The following is a 20,957-nucleotide window of genomic DNA, read 5'->3' on the forward strand; positions in this document are numbered from 1 at the left end:
AGCTTTCGCTCAAAACCAAGGGGACTATAGCCGTCAAGGTAGTAAAGCGTGTTGAACTATCCATTTCCTATGTTGAGCCTACCCCATTTCTCTAGGCTCATCACGTGCCACTAGAGGTCCGATACCGTGCAGGCAAGTCCGGACGTGCTTGGGAAACTGCGACAGCTGCGCGGCATGCGGTCCATGCATTCTCGAGAATATACCTTGTTGCAGTTATGCGCGTCGTGATATTGCAAGCTGCGTATTCTCGAAAATAGGTGGTTGGATTAGCAAGGAACGATACTGTATTCATATCGCCAAATGGAGCACTCCGCATATACAGCAGGTGACGCCCAGTCGCGAGAGCCGGCTGCCATCTCAGTGCCACGGCGACGCGACTCAGTGAAGAGCAGGTTAGAAGCCTTGTGAATTTATACATTCTCAGTCGTCTGATTTCAGTTTAGCTACAGTGTTATAACAGATGTCGGGATGGCTCGCAGCGAGGTACGCTAGTCTCCTGGCCCTTAAGCAATTCTGACTGTTGCATAGATATTTGACGGGCCAGTATCAGAAAGTATCCCATCCAGTGTTGCGTCGTTCTCTCGCCGGTGCGCCAGAAGAGATTCGACTATCAGTTTCTCACACAATCAAGAGCAGGAGGATGCGATTGAATGGCCGCATCGGAGATCCGTGGACTTTGAAGACGACTTTGAGAACGGTGTCGAGGATGACGCCGAGTCCACGAAATATTCGTACAGGTCGAGGCAATCACCTTACCGTCGAAGCTCTGTTGAAGATCCACTTCTGCCGCGGCGGTCGTTATCTGTCGGCTCTACTTCTGGAGTTAGAGTGTCGCAAGAAATCCACATTGCCTCGGAGGACTCGACTATCGTCATTGCAGGTTTCAAAACCGCCATGACCGGAGCTGTTCTGTACTACTTCTTATGCACCGTGACCTTCGGTTTTGCATTCCTGTTGTTCAGATGGCTTCCAAAATGGAAAATTAGATTATTGGGAAGGCCTTCCCCTTTGGGTGTTTGTCAGTGGGCGGTGGTTGAGGTATGCACCTAAACCTCAAGCATGCATGAATACTAAGTTAGCAGGACCAATGGAAGCAACTCAGCATATGTGAAGTCTGCGAACAAGCGTACGAACGGCCACTTTCTACAATTTTTGCGGACTCTTATAAATATACACACGATGAGGATGGCGATCCCACAATTGAGCTACTGCGGCATCTAGACTACAGGTATCTACGTTTTTTCTATCATCCTTTGGAAGACCAATTCCTCTTGATCAGTGGCTGGAAAGATCCATCATGGACGAACGCAAAATCTATGAGAGTCGGTCTCAATGCCGACGACCGCGACAGCCGTGAACAGATTTTTGGCAGAAACGCCATTGATATCCAACAAAAATCATTATTTCAGCTCCTAATAGATGAAGTATGTTTTCTCTCTGCTACTCAACTTTCTCAGCTAATGGCAGGCCTTCCACCCGTTCTACATCTTTCAGCTTGCTAGCCTTGTGCTCTGGTCCCTCGACACGTACTATTATTATGCGGCTTGCATTTTTATCATTTCTGTGTTTAGCATAGGAACCACAGTTGTTGAGACAACTGCTGTATGTTTTCCACCGCCACTTCTATTTCTCGGGGCTGACCTTCCAGACTACAAGACGGTTAAAGGATATGTCCCATTTTGAATGCGATATTCGGGTTCTTAGAAACGGGTTTTGTGAGTATGCCAATGGCATTACCTCAACGCGCTAACACCTTCAGGGAGATCTGTTACGTCCCAGGAACTTGTTCCTGGTGACGTATTCGAGGTTTCTGATCCGTCTCTAAACCAGGTTCCATGTGACTGTATCTTACTATCAGGGGACTGTATTGTGAACGAAAGCATGCTCACAGGTGGGCATATCCTCGATGCTCTCGACGTATACTAATGGCACAGGTGAATCCGTTCCGGTTTCAAAATTCCCTTTGACAGACGATGCTCTTGATTATCTCAGCCTCAGTGCCCCTTCCGTCCATCCGAATGTGGCGAAGCATTTCCTATTCAATGGAACCAAGATTATTAGAGCACGGCGCCCACAAGGCGTTGACGACGATGAGGCTATCGCGCTGGCAATTGTCATGAGGACAGGGTTCTTGACCACGAAAGGAGCCCTCATTCGCTCAATGCTATTTCCCAAACCATCGGGGTTTAAGTTCTATCGGGACTCTTTTCGGTATATATCTGTTATGGGGATCATCGCTATGCTAGGATTCGTTGTATCTTTTGTTAACTTTGTGCGACTGGGGGTAAGTCTCCCACCTGGCCCATGAATCTTACTAACTCAGCAGCTTTCGTGGGGATTGATTATTGTCAGAGCTCTGGATCTGATTACCATTGTTGTGCCTCCGGCACTGCCCGCTACATTGACGATTGGCACCAATTTTGCCCTATCTCGGCTGAAACGCAAAAACATCTTTTGCATTAGCCCTCAAAGGTCAATAACCTTTCTTTTCTACTCTTGGGTCAGTTGCTGACAACGGCAGAGTCAATGTGGGTGGTAAACTTGACGTGGTTTGCTTCGATAAAACCGGAACCCTCACCGAAGATGGCCTGGATGTCCTTGGAATTCGGATAATGACTCTGGATCAAAGGTATGTTTGATCGCAACATCTCAAAGATCATGTTCTGATTATGAAGGCTATCTGAACTCTTGTCGGACGCACAAACTCTACCCAGTGTTTCCGCCGCAGACGCTATTATCCGCATAATGGCAACCTGCCACTCCCTGAGAGTAGTGGATAATGAGATTCTAGGCGATCCATTGGATGTGAAGATGTTTCAGTTTACGGGATGGTCTTTCCAAGAAGGTGGAGGTCACTCGCACGAGCATCCGAATCTCGACAACGAAACAATTGTGCCGTCTATTGCCCGGCCTCCATCGGGGGGCCAGGCCGTGGAGCTCGGCATTCTTCGCAGTTTCGAATTCGTCTCCCAACTTCGTCGCGCAAGTGTGATTGTGAGACAATTTGGTGATATGGGTGCCACTATTTTTGTAAAGGGCGCGCCAGAAAGTGTGAAAGACATCTGTCTGCCCGAAAGCTGTAAGTTCTTTTCCTACAATTATGTTTCAAAGCCTAACTGTACAGTACCGTCGGACTTTGAGGACATTTTGGAGCAGTATACGCACAACGGCTATCGTGTCATTGCTTGTGCAGCTAGATATGAGCAAAGGCTGAGTTGGATGAAAATCCAGAAAATGGCACGCGCAGACACAGAGTCGAATCTGATGTTTATCGGTTTTATCATCTTCGAAAACAAACTAAAACCGAAGTCTTCGGAAACTATTGCTGAGCTGAATCGGGCAAACATACGAACTGTTATGTGCACAGGTGATAATATTCTTACCGCAGTAAGCGTGGCACGGGAGTGTGGTATTCTAGGTATCAAGGAACCCTGTTTCATACCGCGGTGGGACACTCTAGCGGCGTCTATTTACTGGGAATGTGTTGATAATTCTAACATCACCTTGGACCCACGGACATTAATGGTATGCTAAACCCAAGAGAAGCTGGAGGAAGCTAATACCTTTGTTCAGCCTTCGTCAGGTGTTGACTTGTCTGTTCCTGGGAATGCTTGTGATGCTCACATGTACTCGCTTGCAGTCAGTGGTGACATATTCAGATGGATTCTGGATTACGGGGATGAAACCCTTGTGAAAAGAGTAAGCAAGCCACAGGCTTTCAGTTACCTTTGACTGACACTATAGATGCTTGTCCGTGGAAATGTGTTTGCAAGAATGTCACCAGATGAAAAACATGAACTTGTTGAAAAACTTCAATCACTTGATTACTGCTGTGGATTCTGCGGCGATGGTGCCAATGATTGTGGAGCACTAAAGGCTGCAGACGTTGGCATATCCTTGTCAGAAGCCGAGGCTTCTGTAGCTGCGCCCTTCACCAGTCGTCAGTTTGATGTCTCTTGTGTTCCGACATTGATCAGGTTTGTTAAGCCACGAATTGGAGGAGGAATTGGAAGAGGGAGCTAACCGGTACAGAGAGGGTCGAGGGTCATTGGTTACAAGCTTCTGCTGTTTCAAATACATGAGCTTGTATTCGGCGATTCAATTTGCGACGGTCAGCTTCCTGTATACGACTGCATCTAACCTAGGTGACTTTCAGGTGAGTTCTAGCAGCTTCATCAGGTGTATTGCTGACCAGTGCAGTTTCTTTTCATTGATCTTGCTCTTATACTCCCAATTGCTATATTCAGTAAGTCGCCTGTCCTTTTGCTGTCAGTACTGACCATTTAAGTGGGATGGACCGGCCCCTATGATATACTTTCTCGGAAGCGACCAACTGCGGACCTTGTCTCTCGAAAGGTCTTGACTCCATTAATCGGACAGATCATAATAACTGTGATCGTTCAACTGCTGGCCTACAAGTCAGTACAGTCACAACCATGGTGAGTTATTCTTTCCCTTGTCACGCATCCTTTGCTCACCTTTGCAGGTTCAAAGCTCCGAATGTGGATTTGGGAGAAGATAATATTGAGAACTCCGAGAACACTGTCCTGTTCCTGACCTCGAGCTTTCAGTATATATTGGCCAGTGTCGTTCTGAGCGTAGGGCCGCCTTATCGAAAACCGATGAAGTCTAATGGTACGTTGCATCCACTCTTGAGATTTATATTTATATATATTGACTGACGATATAGTGCCCTTTCTCGCCGTCGTAATTACGGACCTGGTCTTTTCAGGCTACATGCTCTTTCGGCCATCGCCGTGGATAACGCGGGTCATGCAGTTAACCTATTTGTCTGACGCGTTTGATACGTGGCTACTTGGACTTGTTCTTGGGAGCTTCTTGTTGGCTTGGCTAGCTGAACGAAAGCTGTTTCCCCAAATTGCTCGCATTATTGGACGCTTAAAGTACACAATTTCCCGTGTCCCGAAGCAGCGCCGTCAGTATAAAATCCTGCTTGAGGAAATGGGTAAATAAATATAGCAATGGCAAAAAACACACGGATATTATAGTATTACCTATAACATGTCGAATCATGAGTGCAAGTACAATTCCTCGGGTGTTTATGATAGCCATTCTTCATCGCTCTTCCCTCAATGATCCCAAGGATGCTTCCAGCCGAGCAAAGCAGGCCCGTCCTTTTTGGCACGATACATTAACTGTAGAGTAGTAATTAGTATCGCGGTTCATACATTAGAGGTACTCGTAGACTGACGAAGAACCACATGCTCGCGCCGAGAGCAGTCGCCGTGAAGCGGTAGAGAGGTCGAGCAGGATGGATATGGATTGGATGGTTTGCCGCCATGTCTATAAAGCGTTTAGAAGCCATGCGAGATAAGAGTAATGGCTATCTCACCTGCTCAGTGTGCGAAGGTCGATGCGATTTTGATGTTGGGGCATCGATGGTCAGATTAAGGCCGCCAATTCACAAGTTAAAGTCACGTGATGCTTAACTCCGTCATTCCCGCGTGAGCTTACTTTGACTACATGAGTGAGTACTTCATATATCTTCTCATATCTCCTCTATTATACTGACCGTGAGAGCATCTTTGCAGGCACCGCCGAAAAAGCGACTGATTCAATCAACTACCAGTCTTTCCTGCGGCGTCTCTTCCAAAGCAACGACCTACACGACCGGAAATGGGCTTAGCGTCACTCGAACGAGACAGTAGGGGCTGCTCAAGGTTTAGTGGATGTACCAGTATCCGTGACTTTGAATTCCTGGGCAAGCTGGGTGAGGGTACTTTTGGGTGAGTGCTTCCAAATGGTGCTAAACTCGGCTAACCGGGCTTTTCTAGAGAGGTCTACAAAGCTCGGGCTAAAAAGGATGGTTCCATCGTCGCCTTGAAAAAGATACTTATGCACAATGAGCGAGATGGGGTGAGATCATTCTTATCTCAATAATCTGGCATATCTAATTGTCAAAGTTTCCCATCACGGCCCTTCGAGAAATTAAACTACTGAAGATGCTGTCCCACACAAATATCATGCGGCTTCGAGAAATGGCTGTTGAGCGAAGTAAAGGTGCGCCGCTTGACCCGAAAACGGACAATCTGACTCTCGGGTAGGAGAAGGGCGCAAAAAGCCTAGCATGTATATGGTCTTCCCTTACATGGAACACGACCTCTCGGGGCTTTTGGAGAATCCGGCCGTCCATTTCTCAGAAGCTCAAATCAAGTGCTACATGATTCAGCTTCTTGAAGGGCTGAGATATCTACATGCGGTATTACATGGGACATGAACTTTAGACGCCATCTCTAACATGTACAGAATTGTATTCTTCATCGCGACATGAAAGGCTAGTCCGGCATTACATCTGACAGAAATCTAGCTGACCAATACAGCCGCCAATCTACTTATAAGCAATCAAGGTATTTTGCAGATCGCCGATTTCGGACTAGCACGGCCTTTCGATGAAGCACCCCCTCAACCCGGCAAAGGAGGAGGGGAAGCCAAAAGAGACTACACCACGTTAGTTGTAACTCGCTGGTATCGTCCTCCAGAGCTACTTCTTCAGCTCCGGCGTTACACTTCTGCTATCGATCTGTGGGGTGTTGGGTGAGTTAATTCCTGATCTTGGTCACACTTTTCTAACGTTCGAAGATGCGTGTTCGGGGAGATGTTCAAGGGAAAGCCAATTCTCGCCGGCAACAGCGACCTTAACCAGGCACAGCTGATATTCAGCCTTGTGGGTACGCCTACGGAAGAGAACATGCCAGGATGGAGCTCCCTTCCCGGTTGCGAAGGTGTGAAAAGCTTTGGTAGCAAACCAGGAAATCTCGCAGAAATATTCAAAAAGTAACCCACCTTGTTCTTACTCTCATGCAACCAGACATTAACGTCTCGACAGTCAAGGCCCCATCGCCATTTCTTTGCTTACCGAACTCTTGAAGTTGGACTGGCGAAAAAGGATTAATGCGATTGATGCTCTAAAACATCCATATTTCTCAACCCCACCACTTCCAGCACGTCCGGGTGACCTTCCGAGTTTTGAGGACTCCCACGAACTTGACAGGCGGCGATTCCGTGGACAGCGAGCCGCTATGCCCCCGGCACCCGCGGGAGGCTCAGTAGGCATGGGTCGAAATGGGGGATGGTCAACTAATTCAGGGAATAGAACCGGCGCGGAAAGCAGAAATGCACGCCCCCGGCCCCAGTGGCAGCACCATGAACCACCGCAGTCCAGGCAGAGAAGTAATGAAGCCGCGCCTCTGCATAGAGATGGCGGTCTGCCGCCTAAACCTCCCGCGCCTAATAGTCAGCCCTGGGCGCCAGGGCATTCCGATCAAGGAGGACGAGATCGGTTGCATGGGCCTCGCTACAATGACCCAAAAGTAACAGACACTTACATTCCTAAGTACAACGAAAGCGATCGGCATCGCGAGAGAGACCATGGGCCTCCTAATCCCGAATGGCGTGGATCTTACTATGACAAATCCTACCAGTCAAGTTTGCAATCAAGAGAGAACCCTCCCAGGAGACGGAGTCGGAGCCCTATATACAGGGAGCGGGTAGACAGAGGTTCCTACCGTCGGTGAAGGTACAGACGCCTCTCTCTTTCCTCAGAGCATACAGAGTTCCTAGAAATTCACTTTTCTTGGTTTGAACAACTCGACTACATTAGTTTCTGCTTGCACTGAGCGTAAGCAATCTGCCTCTGTTTCACGTCACATAAACTCCTATTGAGACAAACTTTTCCAGGGTTCGTGGATCCATAAAAACAACTTTTGGCAGACAGGTGCCGTTGAGGGTCTGCTACCTGATCAGGGTGTCCTGACCTAGTCAATTCGCTTGGGAAAATATAGGCTAATCTATGTGGAATGATTATGCAGGGTTAAGTTCGTTAGTACAGTATCCTCGTCATAATTCGAGCTAAGTAAATGAACGATTAGTGTTCTGCATGTTCAATAAGTAGAGGGGTGACAATACAGGAAAGGCTTTCCAGTCTCTCGTACAAGTCCTTGATTGTTGTATGATCGACGTTGCTAATATCAGCCATCAAGTAGGCGACCTAGTATACACTTAGCACGGAAATTATTGTGCTAGGGACAAAACTTACATCACCCCTACTATCTGTCATTTGCTTATCGACGTTATGGTCACCGAGAATTTCATTGACTAAAAAAGTTAGCCAAGCTTCAGCACTGGGCCACTCTGTTTCTCTACCTTTCCGAAGAACACCAGGGACATTGTGATGAATATAAATAACCTGTACTGTCAGTATATGAACTTGCATTGGTAGAGATTACGCACCCGGGCATGGTCCGGTTCATCCATGGTTAAAGAGCGAAGAGTGACCTCCGGCAGGTTGACAGCGCCCAGAGTAGTACCTTCGTTGACGTATCTAACCAAGGCCTCTGCCACCTCAACACCAATGGCACGCTGTGCCTCCTCGGTACTACCGCCAATATGTGGGCTCAGGATGAGGTTCTTGAGGGCGCGGAGATCAGTTCCCCAGGCGTTGAGATCGTTGTTAAAGTAATCACCATTTCCAGCCGGTTCGTTGGGGTAAACATCGAGGGCAGCACCCGCGATCTTGCCGGATCGCATCGCGTGTATAAGGGCAGGTATGTCGACGACAGTTCCTCGGCTGGCATTGATCAAGTAACTGCCATCTTTCATGAGGTCAAATTGCTTTTGCCCTAGCATATTTTTTGTTTCAGGAAGCTCGGGTACGTGACAGGTGATGAAATCGGCCTCGGACAAGAGTGCATCCAGGGTTGGTACTTGACGCGCTGTGCCCAGTTCCATGAGATTTACCACGTCATAGAAAATGACAGACATGCCCATAGCCTCTGCTAAAACCGACAACTGAGAGCCGATGTGGCCATACCCAATGATGCCTGTAAATGAGCAAGTGTTTGAAAAATTATAGGTAATGGAAAAAAAAAAAAAAAAAAAAAACGTACCTAGCGTCTTTCCCCGAATCTCCCAGCACTTGTTGCTCACCTTGTTCCAGGTGCCGTTGTGCATTTCGTTGGAACGATCGCCGAGTTGCCGAGCAAGAGCAATGATCTCACAGATGACCAATTCAGCAACACTTCGAGAATTGCTGAAAGGGGAGTTGAAAACGGCAATACCATGCTCCGCCGCATACTGAAGATCGACCTGGTTGGTTCCGATGCAGAAACAGCCAATGACAATGAGATTACGGGCTTCCTTCAGGACGCGCTCCGTCAACTTTGTTTTTGAACGAATTCCGATAACATGGACGTCCCTACAGAGAGTTAGAATAATGAGGCCAAAGGGTGTCAGAGGCACTGACCGAATCTTCTCGATAAGTTGATCTTCGGGAAGCGATGACTTCAGAAACTCGACTTGATAGCCTTGTTTGCTGAGGATATCACGACCTGTCTGGTTGACGTTTTCGAGGAGCAAGACTTTGATGTCCTCTGTAGCAAATGGCTTCAGGTGCTTTGCATTGAGGATGGGAACCAGCCGGTTTGCAAAAGTCGAGCCACTATGGCTGGACGGAGCGGACTGGAAAGAGGCGTTCGGTGATGAGGAAGGAAAATTCAGCGCATTGCTAGAGTTGATGTCCCTTGCGGAGGCCATGTTGGAGGTGTAGATGGGTTCTAGTGTTCAAAAAAAAAATCGAGAATCAGAACTGTAGAAAGCAGATGCCAGATGACTCACTCACCAGGAGCTTGTTGTGATACGGTGTGGGAGCAGATGGCGTTTGAATTTTTGAAAGCAAGCACTGTTGCGAGTTTCTGTTATATAAAACCTTTATAAGTAGTTGTCCAAACACATGAATGAAATTGACTCATGCAGACCTTGATTCTGATAGAATTTGACTGGTCAATACGGGCTAGCTGAATGGTCAATCAAGTATGATTGCAGATAACAGCTCTATGGACTCTCTGGAGTCTCTGCAAACTAAGGATGGAGTGTCGGTCATGGCAAGAAAACAATGGACAATCTTACGGATAGTAATTCGGACCAGCTCCGGGGTCGGAGTCAGTCTTCGGAGGAGCAGGGAGACTCCCAAACTTTTGAGAGGGCGAGGTGGGGCAGCCTTTCGATTCTCGATTCTCGACGATTGCGTATTTACGACCGGTCAGAGTCCCAGCGGCCGAGGGTTATCTATAAGTTTTCCAATGGGAGATGTAGGGTACTCCATCCCTTTTTTCATGTAATCTTCGTACTTGTTGAATTCAACCTCATTCAATATAGACGTTCTGCCAGGGTAGCGTTCCAAAACGCTGCGCCTGTATCTAGCACATCGATAAAAAAATCATCCAGAAATGCCGGAAGAGGGGCGGCGAGAACATTTGCAGATACACTGTCTACGGAGTATAGCTAAGTCCTTGGTTCTAATCGGCCCCGTGTTGCACTTAAAAGACATGGATAATTTTTTGCTGACGGAGAACAGGCCTAACTCGTGCCTTAATGAGAATTACATATAAAGGATCTGGTGCAACACACTCTAATTTATGGGGTCGGCATGCTTGCGGGTTCCGAAATTTCCGAGCCCGCGCAGCGATATCAGTAGTTTACCTGACTATATCCTCTAGCCACATCTTGAGATTGATGTTGTCCTTTACGTCTCGTCGAGTCCATCAGCATCAGAAAGTGGATGTTTAAAAATAGAGCAAGACCACTGTGGTTATTGGGTGGTGTAACAGTGAGCAGGACACGAACTTGGAAAGAGTATCATTGGCGGTTACAGCACTATCCCGATTCCTGCTTATATCCACACCGCGACAATCTAGACAAACTCCCATGGCTGTATCCGATAAGAACCATAGCGATGTGGCCAGATATTTTTTTTTCGTAACTTAAACGCTCTCCAGAACCTGCTCCTTGAACTCTCTCTCCACCTTCTGGCCCTTGTCGTCGGTCGTTGACTCGCCGTGCAAGTTAAGCAGGGCACCGAGGTCGAACTTGGGCGACTTGAGAAGCTTGACCTTGCGGATGTGGACCTATACATTGATTAGTCACCATCAACATCACCGCAAGTTTTCAATCAGCACCCACATGCTGGAGAGGGTAGATTCCCTGAGTAGCCTTCTCAATTTCGCGGCCAATAACCTCGGGAATAAGCTTCGACGTAAGCTGAGCGAGAGAGCAGCTGGAAGCCTCCCGCTGCATAATCTCGGTCATCTTCTTGCGAATGGCGCGAATCTGAGAAGAACGAGCGTATGTGGTCTTCTTGATCTGATTGGGGCGTCGCTTAGTAAAAGCGATGGCAAAGAGGCGCAGGAGGTAATCATCGGTCGTCTTGACGGTCACGTTGGCCTCGATCAGCGACTGCCACTTGCGCACAAGAGATCGCAGCTTGTCGGTAGTGAAATCCAGACCGTGGAAGTTGGTGAGACAGTTCTTTCCTTGGATTTCGTCGACACGCAGCTTGACCTTGCGGAAGGCGTGGTCCTCATCGTTCTGGAGATCCGCAAGAGAAACCTCGAAGATACGGCCCTTGAGCGAATCGTTGGCGTTCTTGAGACCGCTGGTGCGGTTGACGAGGGTCTTGCCGACGCTTCACGAGTTTCAGTCAGTCCATCTTTCGTCGCTCCCTTGACAATAACCCGGTATCTAACTCACTCTCGCTGCGCGAAGGTGGAGGGAGCCTATATCGAATTAGCGAGGTGGCAGAGCCGCTTGGATGCAAGCCGCCTACCTTCACAGAGTACTCATCCTTCCTGGTGAAGGGGTCAACAGTCCTCTTCTTGATACCCTTCTTGCCCTTGGACAAGCGCTTGTTCCTACCGCTCATTAGCAACGGTCTCAAGTCCAATTCGGGTTTCGAATGTCGTACTTTCCAACAGCCATAATTGCGACTCAGGCCTATCCTTCAATTGTCGAAGACAGACGAGTAATTCACACCGCGCAATTTGGTGGAAGTGGTCGGGTCGATTCGTGCTGCTTGCCGCGGTTTCGACGGACAAGAAGTTGTGGATGAAATCCCACAGAAAAGTTCCGTTAAGCGAGACGTTGGCCCTATAGTTTTCTTATGTAATCCGCTAGCCACAATACTGGGCCTGCATGATTGGACAACGAGCGACATTGCCACGTGACTCTCTACTCCACCAAATCGGACTCTTCGAAGTTCTCGTTCATGCCATAGGCTGAAAGTCTGGACTAGGTCCGCCACCACCTAGTTTTCCTTCAGACGGGTGTCTAATAATCCTGCTTCCAGCGGCTGTGTACAACCTGAAGCTTTTCAACTGTGTTAGATTGATGCATTATCTGGTGAATTATTCTCTTTGTTGCCTCGCTCGTGTTTCTAGCAGTTTGGTAGGATCTGATGAACTTGCTTGTATCTGTGCAACCGTACACGTACAGTGCGAAACCTGTTGTGGTAGAACTAGGTTTCTTTTTTTCTCAATGTATAATAAGCATGGACTCAAATCATGGAGTTTCAATTTCATAGTAAGAGCACTCCATACCCCGGCCGACTCCGGGCAGGCTTCCTACGTAGTTAATGTAGTGGGGCCGAGGCTCCGCCTCTGCAAACTCGGAAGTTAATGCCCACACCTCATATGTCCTGACAGGATTATTACGTAGTACGTACCTGCTTCGAACGTGACTAGCCAGCGTGAAGTTTGCATCATTTGCATCACCGTGCATCCAAACCCTTTGAAGTCCGAGCTAATTCGAGGCACGCTGATCAGCTGTCCAATCTACCAGATCCCACCAACGTATCTCGAGAATGGTATCTATTTTCCTTTCTTCAACGTGTTTCTACAATCAACTATACTGGACGTCATGTCTGATGGGAAAAATCACAGGGTAAACGTAAGAAGTCAAGCCGCCAACCCCAGCAGCCCAAAAAGGTAACATAGGTTTGCGACTTCCGATGCTACCCCTTCGTTGGTTCAAAACTAATCTCATGGAGCAGAAAGAGCCCCTTCCGAGCACGTTTGCTTGCCTCTTCTGCAATCACGAGAATTCCATTGTAGTGAAGCTGGACAAGAAGCTAGGACTGGGACATTTGTCCTGCAAGGTGTGCGGACAAAGGTTCCAAACTGGCATTAACTGTAGGCGGAGTTTTCTCTATTATGTTTTAGCTGATACTAATATTTTCCCGTACAGACCTCTCCGCTGCGGTCGATGTGTACTCGGACTGGGTTGATGCGTGCGACGCGGTTGCCAAAGATACTGCCAATAGATACGAAGAGGATGCTTTCACCGCGCGCGCCAATCATCGAACCTACTCCCCAGGCCGCGTTGACAGTCAGTTCGTGGAGGATTAAGGAAGTTATTGCGGACGAGATAAACAAGCTACAATGCGAAAGCTTCGTGAAGTCGTGCTTCGCGTATTGCGTCATTGATAGGGTCGATGTTTTAACCGCGAATCAGATAGGCATATTTGCTACTATGGTACTATAAAGTATAGTAGCGGTCACCAAAGTCCCCGAGACCTGGAATTATATACCTATGAACATGTCAGCATTGGGAGATCTTCTGCAGTGGTCTAGTGGGTCTTTACTTCTTTTCATCTAGGCCCTGGTCGATAAAAGCAGTCACAACCCTAAGTTTGGGAAAGCGTTGAGCGAAATCCGTGACACCCGAAGGACTTGCGATGAGGTTCAGGAAAAGTATACGTTCCTCAGGCACGCCCTTGGCCTTGAGAATCTCAACCGCAAGTGTCGCCGATCCTCCTAGGGTATTTTAGTTTTGTTATGTTGCGTTGAGCGAGTTATTGCGCCTACCTGTAGCAAACATCGGGTCGAGGAGCAGGACCCATCGATTAAATATATCGGCAGGCAGCTTTTCGTAGAAAAGTTTCGGCATGCATGTTTCTTCGTCTCTTTGTATAAGAATCTTTCCTATTCGCACGGACCGACAACAATCTCTCAATCCTTGCTCCATAGCCTCCCCTGCTCGCATGATTGAAACGCCACAGATTTTCCCCTCAAACTTGACTCCGAGGTACGAACGACCCACGGGAGTAGTGACGGGATGTTCAACTACTGGAAGATGATTGAGACCTTCTTCTACCAGGAGGCGGATTATCCGGTTCGAATAGAAAATAAAATCAGCGCGGCCGGTGTTCTGGTCTCTAATCATGCTAGAAGCCTGTCAGTTGCGGGTAAATAGTTCTTCGTTCTCAGGATTGCGACCTACGTCAAAAGCGCTATCAACTGAGGAGTTTGAGGTAGGACATGGACATTTTCATATGATATGCTTTTCGATACCGTCGCCGTAGGTTTTTCCTTGTCTGATCGATAGACTGGGCCAACCCCTTGGGCTGGCGACGGAATAGGTTCTGCTGATCCACTCATGATTGACAGGATGTCAAGTCTGGGACAGGCACATGAAAGCTGACTGTGAGTTTGTTATTATAATTACTATCACACAGAACCCAGAAGTGGGTTGTGAGACAGGTGTTAGAAGAGTGGAGTTGAGAGCCTGCAGTATCGTGTGATTGGCCAGTGTACATAATGAACCTCATACAGAGTAGTAAACCTAACGTAACTAAACCACCTCAGGCTGGTCAAGGAAAATTTTGGATGCTGTTCTAGGTATCAAACAATCGCGTGTTTGCGCAATCAAGTCCGGTCTAACGCTTCTGCCTCAAACTTTCGGAGCTCAATGTGGTCTGCCCTTATCAATAATCAACTGACTGTTCTACGGGGTGTGAAGTACACCCCACGGAGCATATTGTCAGTGCTATCACTGTGGCAGACTGGCAGTCCGCAGCACCTCCAGAGAAGGGGGTACTTTAGTCTTCGCGGGGCATCTTCACCTCTAATCGCCATCCACCACAAGCTCAGGGCCTTGCTGAGTCACCAAGCGAAGACAGATCATACTCAGAAGATCAGGATGCACCTACACCAACAGCGAAACCGTGGTTTGAAACCTGCTTAACTGGTATCCCCTATCTGTCTGTGGTGTGTCTGGTCCTTAGGGGGAATATTAGTCATCTTGTGATAATGAGGAGGCGAAATCCCTAGGTGGTATCATTTGGCTTTCAATAACGCTGGTGCCAGTGACACAACCCGGCGCCATCTATGCAGAGTTCATCGTCGAGATTGCTATCAGGATGCCGGAAAATAGAAAGCGGCCGGTGACGTATGGTAAATCGCACTTGAACCGGTCCGATCCTCATGCGCCAGGTTCAGAAAACACAGCAAGGTTGTCGTCACGTACCTTGCCCAATTATGCATCTACAGCATCTGCTATCCCACCCAAGTCGTCCATTGGGCCGTCTGGATCCAAGCGCCCGGCGAAGAATTGTGAGTGCTTAACCCCATTATGCGTCATGATTTACTCATGGTTAAACCCAGTCAATTCTTCCCCCATTCAACGGGAAGACGAACGCAGCGTCATGCCGCGAAAACGAAGAAAGCTAATAAACGAAGAAACACGCCGAGACCATGCACGAAAGCAGGTAGACTCGCAGGCGCTTGCAGGAAGCAATATACAGGATATTGCCTTACGCGACACCAATGATGTCCGTTCAAAGACCTCGCATCGTGACAGCCATCTAAACGAGAGCGACACTCCCAAAGTCTCAAACTCAGACGCTGCATATGACACGGGGCCGTCAACCCATTATCTGCAGCAAGCAGAGCAGATGAGTACCGGGAATTTTGGGTTGCTGCGCAAGGGTGACGCGACTTACACGCGGAGACGACTGATCGACTCCTTAGGTTCCGCAGATGGAGATCACGCGGCTAACATTGCTTCTGATTATGCCGCTTCTGGAACGGAATTTCCTGCAACACGTCGGGGATTGGGGGCTCGTGATGGGAACTTTCAGCCCGTTCCTCCTACGTTGCAATCTCCAGCGGTCACATATTCGCGACAGCGCTCTTTCCTGAATGATTCGGTCAGCGTGGCTGACAAAGACCACCTTACCAGTCCGCTGACCAAAAAGGACCGTACACCTTCTGAAGATACGACCGATAACAAACCTGTTCGGAGTATCCACGAGCTTCGCCGAGCTGGCGATAACGCTCGTTTTCGGGAAGCCGTGGATTCACTTTTTGAAGACATTGAGAATTCGCATAACACAGCATCGGGGAGGTGCTGCGGTCTTGCTGAATTATGCGGCAAACTTTTGGATGCCGAGTTCGTCCATCGTTTCTCCCAAGAGGGCTTTGACGAACGTCTGGTCAACTGCATGCCAACCAGTCCGGACGTAGTGTCCGCCTCGCTTGCGCTTAGTGCCTACAAGCTGATAATAAGTGGTGGTCATTCTTCTCGCCCTTTTTCTGAATATTTATGGGAGCAGGCTCTCGAACTGGCGCCCCGACTGTTGGACGTGGAGGACGATCTCCACGTTTTAGCGCGAGAACCATCCGTTGGCCTCTCAAAGTCTGCGCAAGTTTCTATTAGAAGCATTCGGTCTCATCTGCTCTCCATCATTGGTGCATCGTCACCATGCCTATCACCTCGATTACTGACACTCGAGTGCACTAAATCGTCCTTGATGGTTCTCCGACAAAACGGCCACATTATTCGCCCTATTCCCACATATCTACTGAACAAGCTTGTGGATTTGATAACGGCTCCTCAATCAATGAATCAAACTCACATCTTGCATCTGATATTTTCAATTCTCGAAAACTACTCGGTGATATCCGGTTCTTTTGATCACGATCATTGCCGATGTTTTGAGCGCCTTTCTCAACTTCACAATTTCCTATGCTTGGATAATGGCAATCACAATGATGATATTCCAATGTCATACATTCGGGTGATATTAAATCTCACTAACAAAGATCCCACAGTCTGCGAGAGCTTCGCATCCTCGGGGCTCGTCTCTGGGCTCGCTAAGGTCGTTATTGGATTCAACATTTCTAGTGATGATGCAGGGTTGAACAAAGTTATCTTGGCGCTGGGCACTCTTATCAATTTATCACAAGATACCGAGCAGTCAAAAGCTATACTCGTACAATCTGACGGCCATGCGTCTTCCTTCTTCCAACAGCTTCTGAAACAGTTCACTGGTAGCGTAAACGCTTTGGATCAGGTAAGTTTTCACTTTAACCTTCGACAAACTCTGACCGGGAATAGGCACATTCCGTACCCGAAGTGCATAGAAATGTCGTGGCAGGGTATTTGTCCATCCTTATACTTACGGTCTGCCTTGACAAGCGATCCCGCCTCCTGGTCAAGGACGACCTAGCTGGAGGCACGCTGTCGTTGGTTGTAACAACTGCCGAGAAGTTCCTGCAGTACCATAGAGAGGTCGAGAAAGATACTCGAATTTTGGAGACGTGGGAACAGGGGGAATTCAGACTCACGGATCGAATGGAAAATATCATCAGTCAAATACGTCGGCTGGGAGGACATGTTAATGCGAAATAGCAAGTAGGAAAGATGTATCACGAAGAGGATTAAAATATCTGGACCCTATATAAACTATATCAATAAAGCCCCAGTGAGTTAGTTCACTAGAGATTCTATGAGCTATACAAGGTGTTTTCTGGACGGTCAAACACTTGCGGCATGGCGGTCGACATGACATGGGTCTAAGCACAAGGATTCACCGCGACCACAATCCTCCCTAAATGATGCCAGTCTCAAGGCGCTCTGTGAAAATTGGCTTTTACCAGGTCCTGCTCCGTGGTGGAGGCCTGCTCTCCCGGCCAGCTCGTTTGATGTGTTTGCGCCCGGATGCAACTTGCTTGTCGGCTCTAAGCTGTTTGCCACTTTACGGTACTGAGTCATCCATCATCAGTGCTGCACTTCCGAGGGGTTGAATTGGTTACTTCTCTGGCCTGGGTTCAAGTCATAGCAGTTAGCATTCTCCCAGAAAATCAAATCTCCGCCACGTATCTTGTGCTGGTTTCTTCCGATATCATTATCATTCCTTGCGGGCAGCGAAGATGCCCAGTGCGCCAAAGCAACGAAAGATAGCTATTGTCGGCAGTCGCTCCGTAGGTATGTGTCTACATGCCAATGTCCTCGCACTACTAGCTGACAACATCAAAAGGTAAATCTTCACTTACGGTTCGGTTTGTTGAACATCATTTCGTGGAGAGCTATTACCCAACGATCGAGAACACCTTTAGTCGAATCATTAAATACAACGGCCAGGATTATGCAACAGAGATAGTTGATACAGCTGGACAAGTGAGGGCCAAACTAGTTTCTTTTGTTTTTCCCTCTCTTCCTTTGTAGGAACCTACTAATTCAAGTAGGATGAATACAGCATATTGAACTCCAAACACTTTATCGGAATTCATGGATATATAATTGCTTACTCCGTGGCGTCCCGCCAGTCTTTCGATATGGTAAGGGTCATCAGAGACAAGATATTAAATCATCTAGTAAGTATGCCGCGCTGATTTTACCTTCTATTCGAACTAAGTGCAACAGGGGGCGGATTATGTTCCCCTCGTCGTGGTGGGAAATAAGAGTGACCTCAAACCTGAGCAACGCCAAGTATCCCTAGACGAAGGCCGGCAACTAGGGGAAGAGTTTCGCTGTGCATTTACAGAAGCCAGCGCTCGTCTTGATTACAACGTCGCAAAGGCTTTTGAGTTGATGATTGGGGAAATTGAGAGATCTCAAAATCCATCTCAACCAACTGGGGGAAATAAGTGCACCCTGATGTAATGGACAGATCCAGACCTGTCCTGTTTGCTTACTAGACGCGGCGTTTCCTGTGTGGTTATACTAATCTATCCCAGGTCGGGGAATAATCATAACGCGCTATTTTTTGGCATTTTCCCTGGCTAATGAATAGACCGTAGAGGGAGAAGCCCCGGCAGATAAGGTTGCACAGTGGCCTGATATTTAGCATGGTGTAACAATGGTTCATCTTGCGACTTAACGCTCTGAGCGCTCGTTCTCTGTATCAGGCAGAAAGTTTAGCTAGTATATCAACGCTGTCCAGGTGCAGATATAGTGGGGGTACGGAGTGCCGTATACCGTATCGGAGTTTCGGAAAAAATGTTACCAAATTCTGTGCCCCTCACCCCGCCAAATTAAACAACTGTCAACAGCACTTCGACGGTTGCTCGATACCCCCTGCCCCCAGCTTCCCAGTGAACAAGAACCATCAAAAAATGCTCGACCTTGCCGACTTTATCACTGACCGCGGTGGAGATCCAAATAAGATCAAGGAAAGCCAAAGGAAGAGATCTGCCCCTGAAGCCGCGGTTGATGAGGTTATTTCCTTCTATGAGGAAGCTCGTAGGGGTCAGTATATCCCTTCATTGTACGGCATTAAATACTCACTCGTCTAGCACGGTATGAGGTTTCTCAGATTAACTCCAAGCTCAATGCCCTCCTCAAGGAGATTGGTAAAAAGAAGAAGGTAGGGTTGTGCCTTTGAGCTCCTCTCCTGCGACGCCCTCGGTGATTGCTGAAATACGCTCTAGAACAAGGAAGATGCGAGCAGCCTTCTAGAGGAGAAAGCAGCACTTGAGAGCCAGCGGAAAGAGGCCGAGGGGCTAGCTGTGCAGAAGGAGGATCTTAGGGATAAGAAGATTCGGACAATCGGCAATTACGTACATGAGTCAGTTCCCGTGAGCAACAACGAGGTTAGTATGCTCAAACTTCCAACGAATGATTTTAACGATATAGGATGACAATACTGTTATCAGGACGTGGTCTCCAGATCACTTCGTCCCTACGAAGCCCAATTGCCTCTCGCATCACGAGGTCCTCACCCGACTTGATGGCTACGACCCAGAGCGTGGAGTCAAGATTGTTGGCCATCGTGGATACTGCCTCACCGGCTACGGGCTTTTCTTGAACCTTGCGCTTGTGAATTACGGGTTGGAATTTTTATGGAAACGTGGATACACGCCAAACCAGCCACCTCATTTCATGCTTAAGGAGATGATGGCCAAGACTGCTCAACTCGAACAGTTCGACGAGGAGCTTTATAAGGTCACGGAGAGCGAGGACAAGACTACGGACAAATACTTGATTGCCACTTCGGAGCAGCCCCTGTCCGCATTACATGATAGTGAATGGCTCCAGGACAAGGATCTTCCGATCAGGTAAGAAAGCCGGCGGTGGCGGAACTTTCGAAGGCTAATCAAGGTCAGATATGCCGGATACAGCACCTGTTACCGCAAGGAAGCCGGCGCTCACGGAAAGGATGCTTGGGGAATTTTTCGTGTCCACCAATTTGAGAAGGTCAGGAACACTTGCAACCGCACAGAAGCTGAAACTCACCCAACAACAGATTGAACAATTCGTCCTTACCAAACCCGAGGATTCCTGGAAGGCTTTTGACGAAATGATCGCGACCTCCGAGGAGTTTTACAAGTCGCTTGGACTCCCCTATCAGATTGTCTCAATTGTTTCTGGTGCTTTGAACAATGCCGCAGCCAAAAAGTTCGACCTCGAAGCATGGTTTCCCTTCCAACAGGAATACAAGGAGCTGGTTTCTTGTTCCAATTGCACTGACTACCAAGCGCGAGCACTGGGAATTCGATATGGACCGAAGAAGACCACTGACGTTAAGAAGTCATATGTCCATGCACTGAATGCTACGTTGTGTGCTACAGAGAGGACTCTGTGTTGCGTACTTGAGAATTACCAGACAGACAATGTATGGACGACGTACTTCCCGTTCTTGTTATGACCTACGCTGACAGCATATAGGGTTTTGTTGTCCCTGAGCCACTAAGGAAATATATTCCTGGTGCTCCGGAATTCCTGCCATACACCAAAGACCTTCCGAAAGACAGCACTTCAACTAAAACCCGGTCTAAGCCTACCGCCAAACCCGTGAGCGGTACAGATGAAGCATCCAAAAAGCTACAGGACATGCAGCTATGACTTATGGAACCGATACGTACCTACTAGCTTAATGGCAAGATGGCTGTCCACCTATGTGTACATCCCCAAAGTACACGAAATATGTTTATAGCATTCGTTGTGCCCTTGAAAATGACTAGGTTTAGATTCAATGGAGCTTTATGAAAAGGAGAAGCAGATGACTTGATATGTAGTATCGTACTTGGATGCCGCAATAGACAAGCAGTGATGAATAATGATTGATTGATTAGTTACCCTATTCTAGGCCCTACTGTGGTAGC

At 48.0% G+C, this 20,957-nt stretch overlaps 8 protein-coding genes across 8 annotated transcripts; 5 read left to right on the forward strand and 3 right to left on the reverse strand.

Moving 5' to 3' along the window:
• Nucleotides 1-468: 468 nt before the first annotated feature.
• On the forward strand, nt 469-7,335 carry DSM5745_10597 (putative P-type ATPase; the record flags this gene model as incomplete). Its single annotated transcript, XM_026752613.1, has 26 exons — nt 469-483; nt 529-1,038; nt 1,083-1,424; nt 1,468-1,602; nt 1,649-1,715; nt 1,760-1,837; nt 1,935-2,284; nt 2,327-2,472; nt 2,522-2,629; nt 2,676-3,079; nt 3,125-3,525; nt 3,574-3,699; nt 3,745-3,977; nt 4,033-4,156; nt 4,201-4,246; nt 4,289-4,439; nt 4,487-4,635; nt 4,691-4,966; nt 5,591-5,747; nt 5,796-5,877; nt 5,925-6,021; nt 6,066-6,220; nt 6,329-6,555; nt 6,601-6,795; nt 6,848-7,067; nt 7,108-7,335. The coding sequence occupies 26 exons, from the start codon at nt 469-471 to the stop codon at nt 7,333-7,335; spliced, it is 5,022 nt and encodes a 1,673-aa protein (XP_026599056.1).
• A 550-nt stretch (nt 7,336-7,885) lies between these two features.
• On the reverse strand, nt 7,886-9,552 carry DSM5745_10598 (D-3-phosphoglycerate dehydrogenase; the record flags this gene model as incomplete). Its single annotated transcript, XM_026752614.1, has 6 exons — nt 7,886-8,008; nt 8,057-8,115; nt 8,164-8,206; nt 8,251-8,840; nt 8,907-9,214; nt 9,263-9,552. 6 exons carry the CDS (start codon nt 9,550-9,552, stop codon nt 7,886-7,888), a joined length of 1,413 nt encoding a protein of 470 aa, XP_026599057.1.
• Nucleotides 9,553-10,778: 1,226 nt separating this feature from the next.
• Nucleotides 10,779-11,772, reverse strand: rps1 (40S ribosomal protein eS1; the record flags this gene model as incomplete). Its single annotated transcript, XM_026752615.1, has 5 exons — nt 10,779-10,922; nt 10,978-11,479; nt 11,545-11,570; nt 11,621-11,705; nt 11,759-11,772. 5 exons carry the CDS (start codon nt 11,770-11,772, stop codon nt 10,779-10,781), a joined length of 771 nt encoding a protein of 256 aa, XP_026599058.1.
• Nucleotides 11,773-12,832: 1,060 nt separating this feature from the next.
• DSM5745_10600 (transcription elongation factor 1 family protein) lies at nt 12,833-13,196 on the forward strand (the record flags this gene model as incomplete). The annotated part of the gene is made up of 2 exons (XM_026752616.1): nt 12,833-12,980; nt 13,036-13,196. The coding sequence occupies 2 exons, from the start codon at nt 12,833-12,835 to the stop codon at nt 13,194-13,196; spliced, it is 309 nt and encodes a 102-aa protein (XP_026599059.1).
• Nucleotides 13,197-13,428: 232 nt separating this feature from the next.
• On the reverse strand, nt 13,429-14,228 carry DSM5745_10601 (uracil phosphoribosyltransferase; the record flags this gene model as incomplete). Its single annotated transcript, XM_026752617.1, has 3 exons — nt 13,429-13,604; nt 13,656-14,014; nt 14,071-14,228. The coding sequence occupies 3 exons, from the start codon at nt 14,226-14,228 to the stop codon at nt 13,429-13,431; spliced, it is 693 nt and encodes a 230-aa protein (XP_026599060.1).
• Nucleotides 14,229-14,989: 761 nt separating this feature from the next.
• On the forward strand, nt 14,990-17,262 carry DSM5745_10602 (WAPL family protein; the record flags this gene model as incomplete). Its single annotated transcript, XM_026752618.1, has 3 exons — nt 14,990-15,182; nt 15,234-16,924; nt 16,969-17,262. 3 exons carry the CDS (start codon nt 14,990-14,992, stop codon nt 17,260-17,262), a joined length of 2,178 nt encoding a protein of 725 aa, XP_026599061.1.
• Nucleotides 17,263-17,783: 521 nt separating this feature from the next.
• rhbA (Rheb family small GTPase rhbA) lies at nt 17,784-18,516 on the forward strand (the record flags this gene model as incomplete). The annotated part of the gene is made up of 4 exons (XM_026752619.1): nt 17,784-17,838; nt 17,891-18,030; nt 18,099-18,227; nt 18,277-18,516. 4 exons carry the CDS (start codon nt 17,784-17,786, stop codon nt 18,514-18,516), a joined length of 564 nt encoding a protein of 187 aa, XP_026599062.1.
• Nucleotides 18,517-18,968: 452 nt separating this feature from the next.
• On the forward strand, nt 18,969-20,697 carry DSM5745_10604 (serine--tRNA ligase SES1; the record flags this gene model as incomplete). Its single annotated transcript, XM_026752620.1, has 7 exons — nt 18,969-19,101; nt 19,149-19,219; nt 19,284-19,445; nt 19,489-19,910; nt 19,959-20,049; nt 20,099-20,467; nt 20,521-20,697. The coding sequence occupies 7 exons, from the start codon at nt 18,969-18,971 to the stop codon at nt 20,695-20,697; spliced, it is 1,425 nt and encodes a 474-aa protein (XP_026599063.1).
• Between the last annotated feature and the right edge of the window lie 260 nt (nt 20,698-20,957).

Source organism: Aspergillus mulundensis (assembly GCF_003369625.1).
Source record: "Aspergillus mulundensis strain DSM 5745 chromosome Unknown scaffold_15, whole genome shotgun sequence".
Classification (NCBI taxonomy): domain Eukaryota; kingdom Fungi; phylum Ascomycota; class Eurotiomycetes; order Eurotiales; family Aspergillaceae; genus Aspergillus; species Aspergillus mulundensis.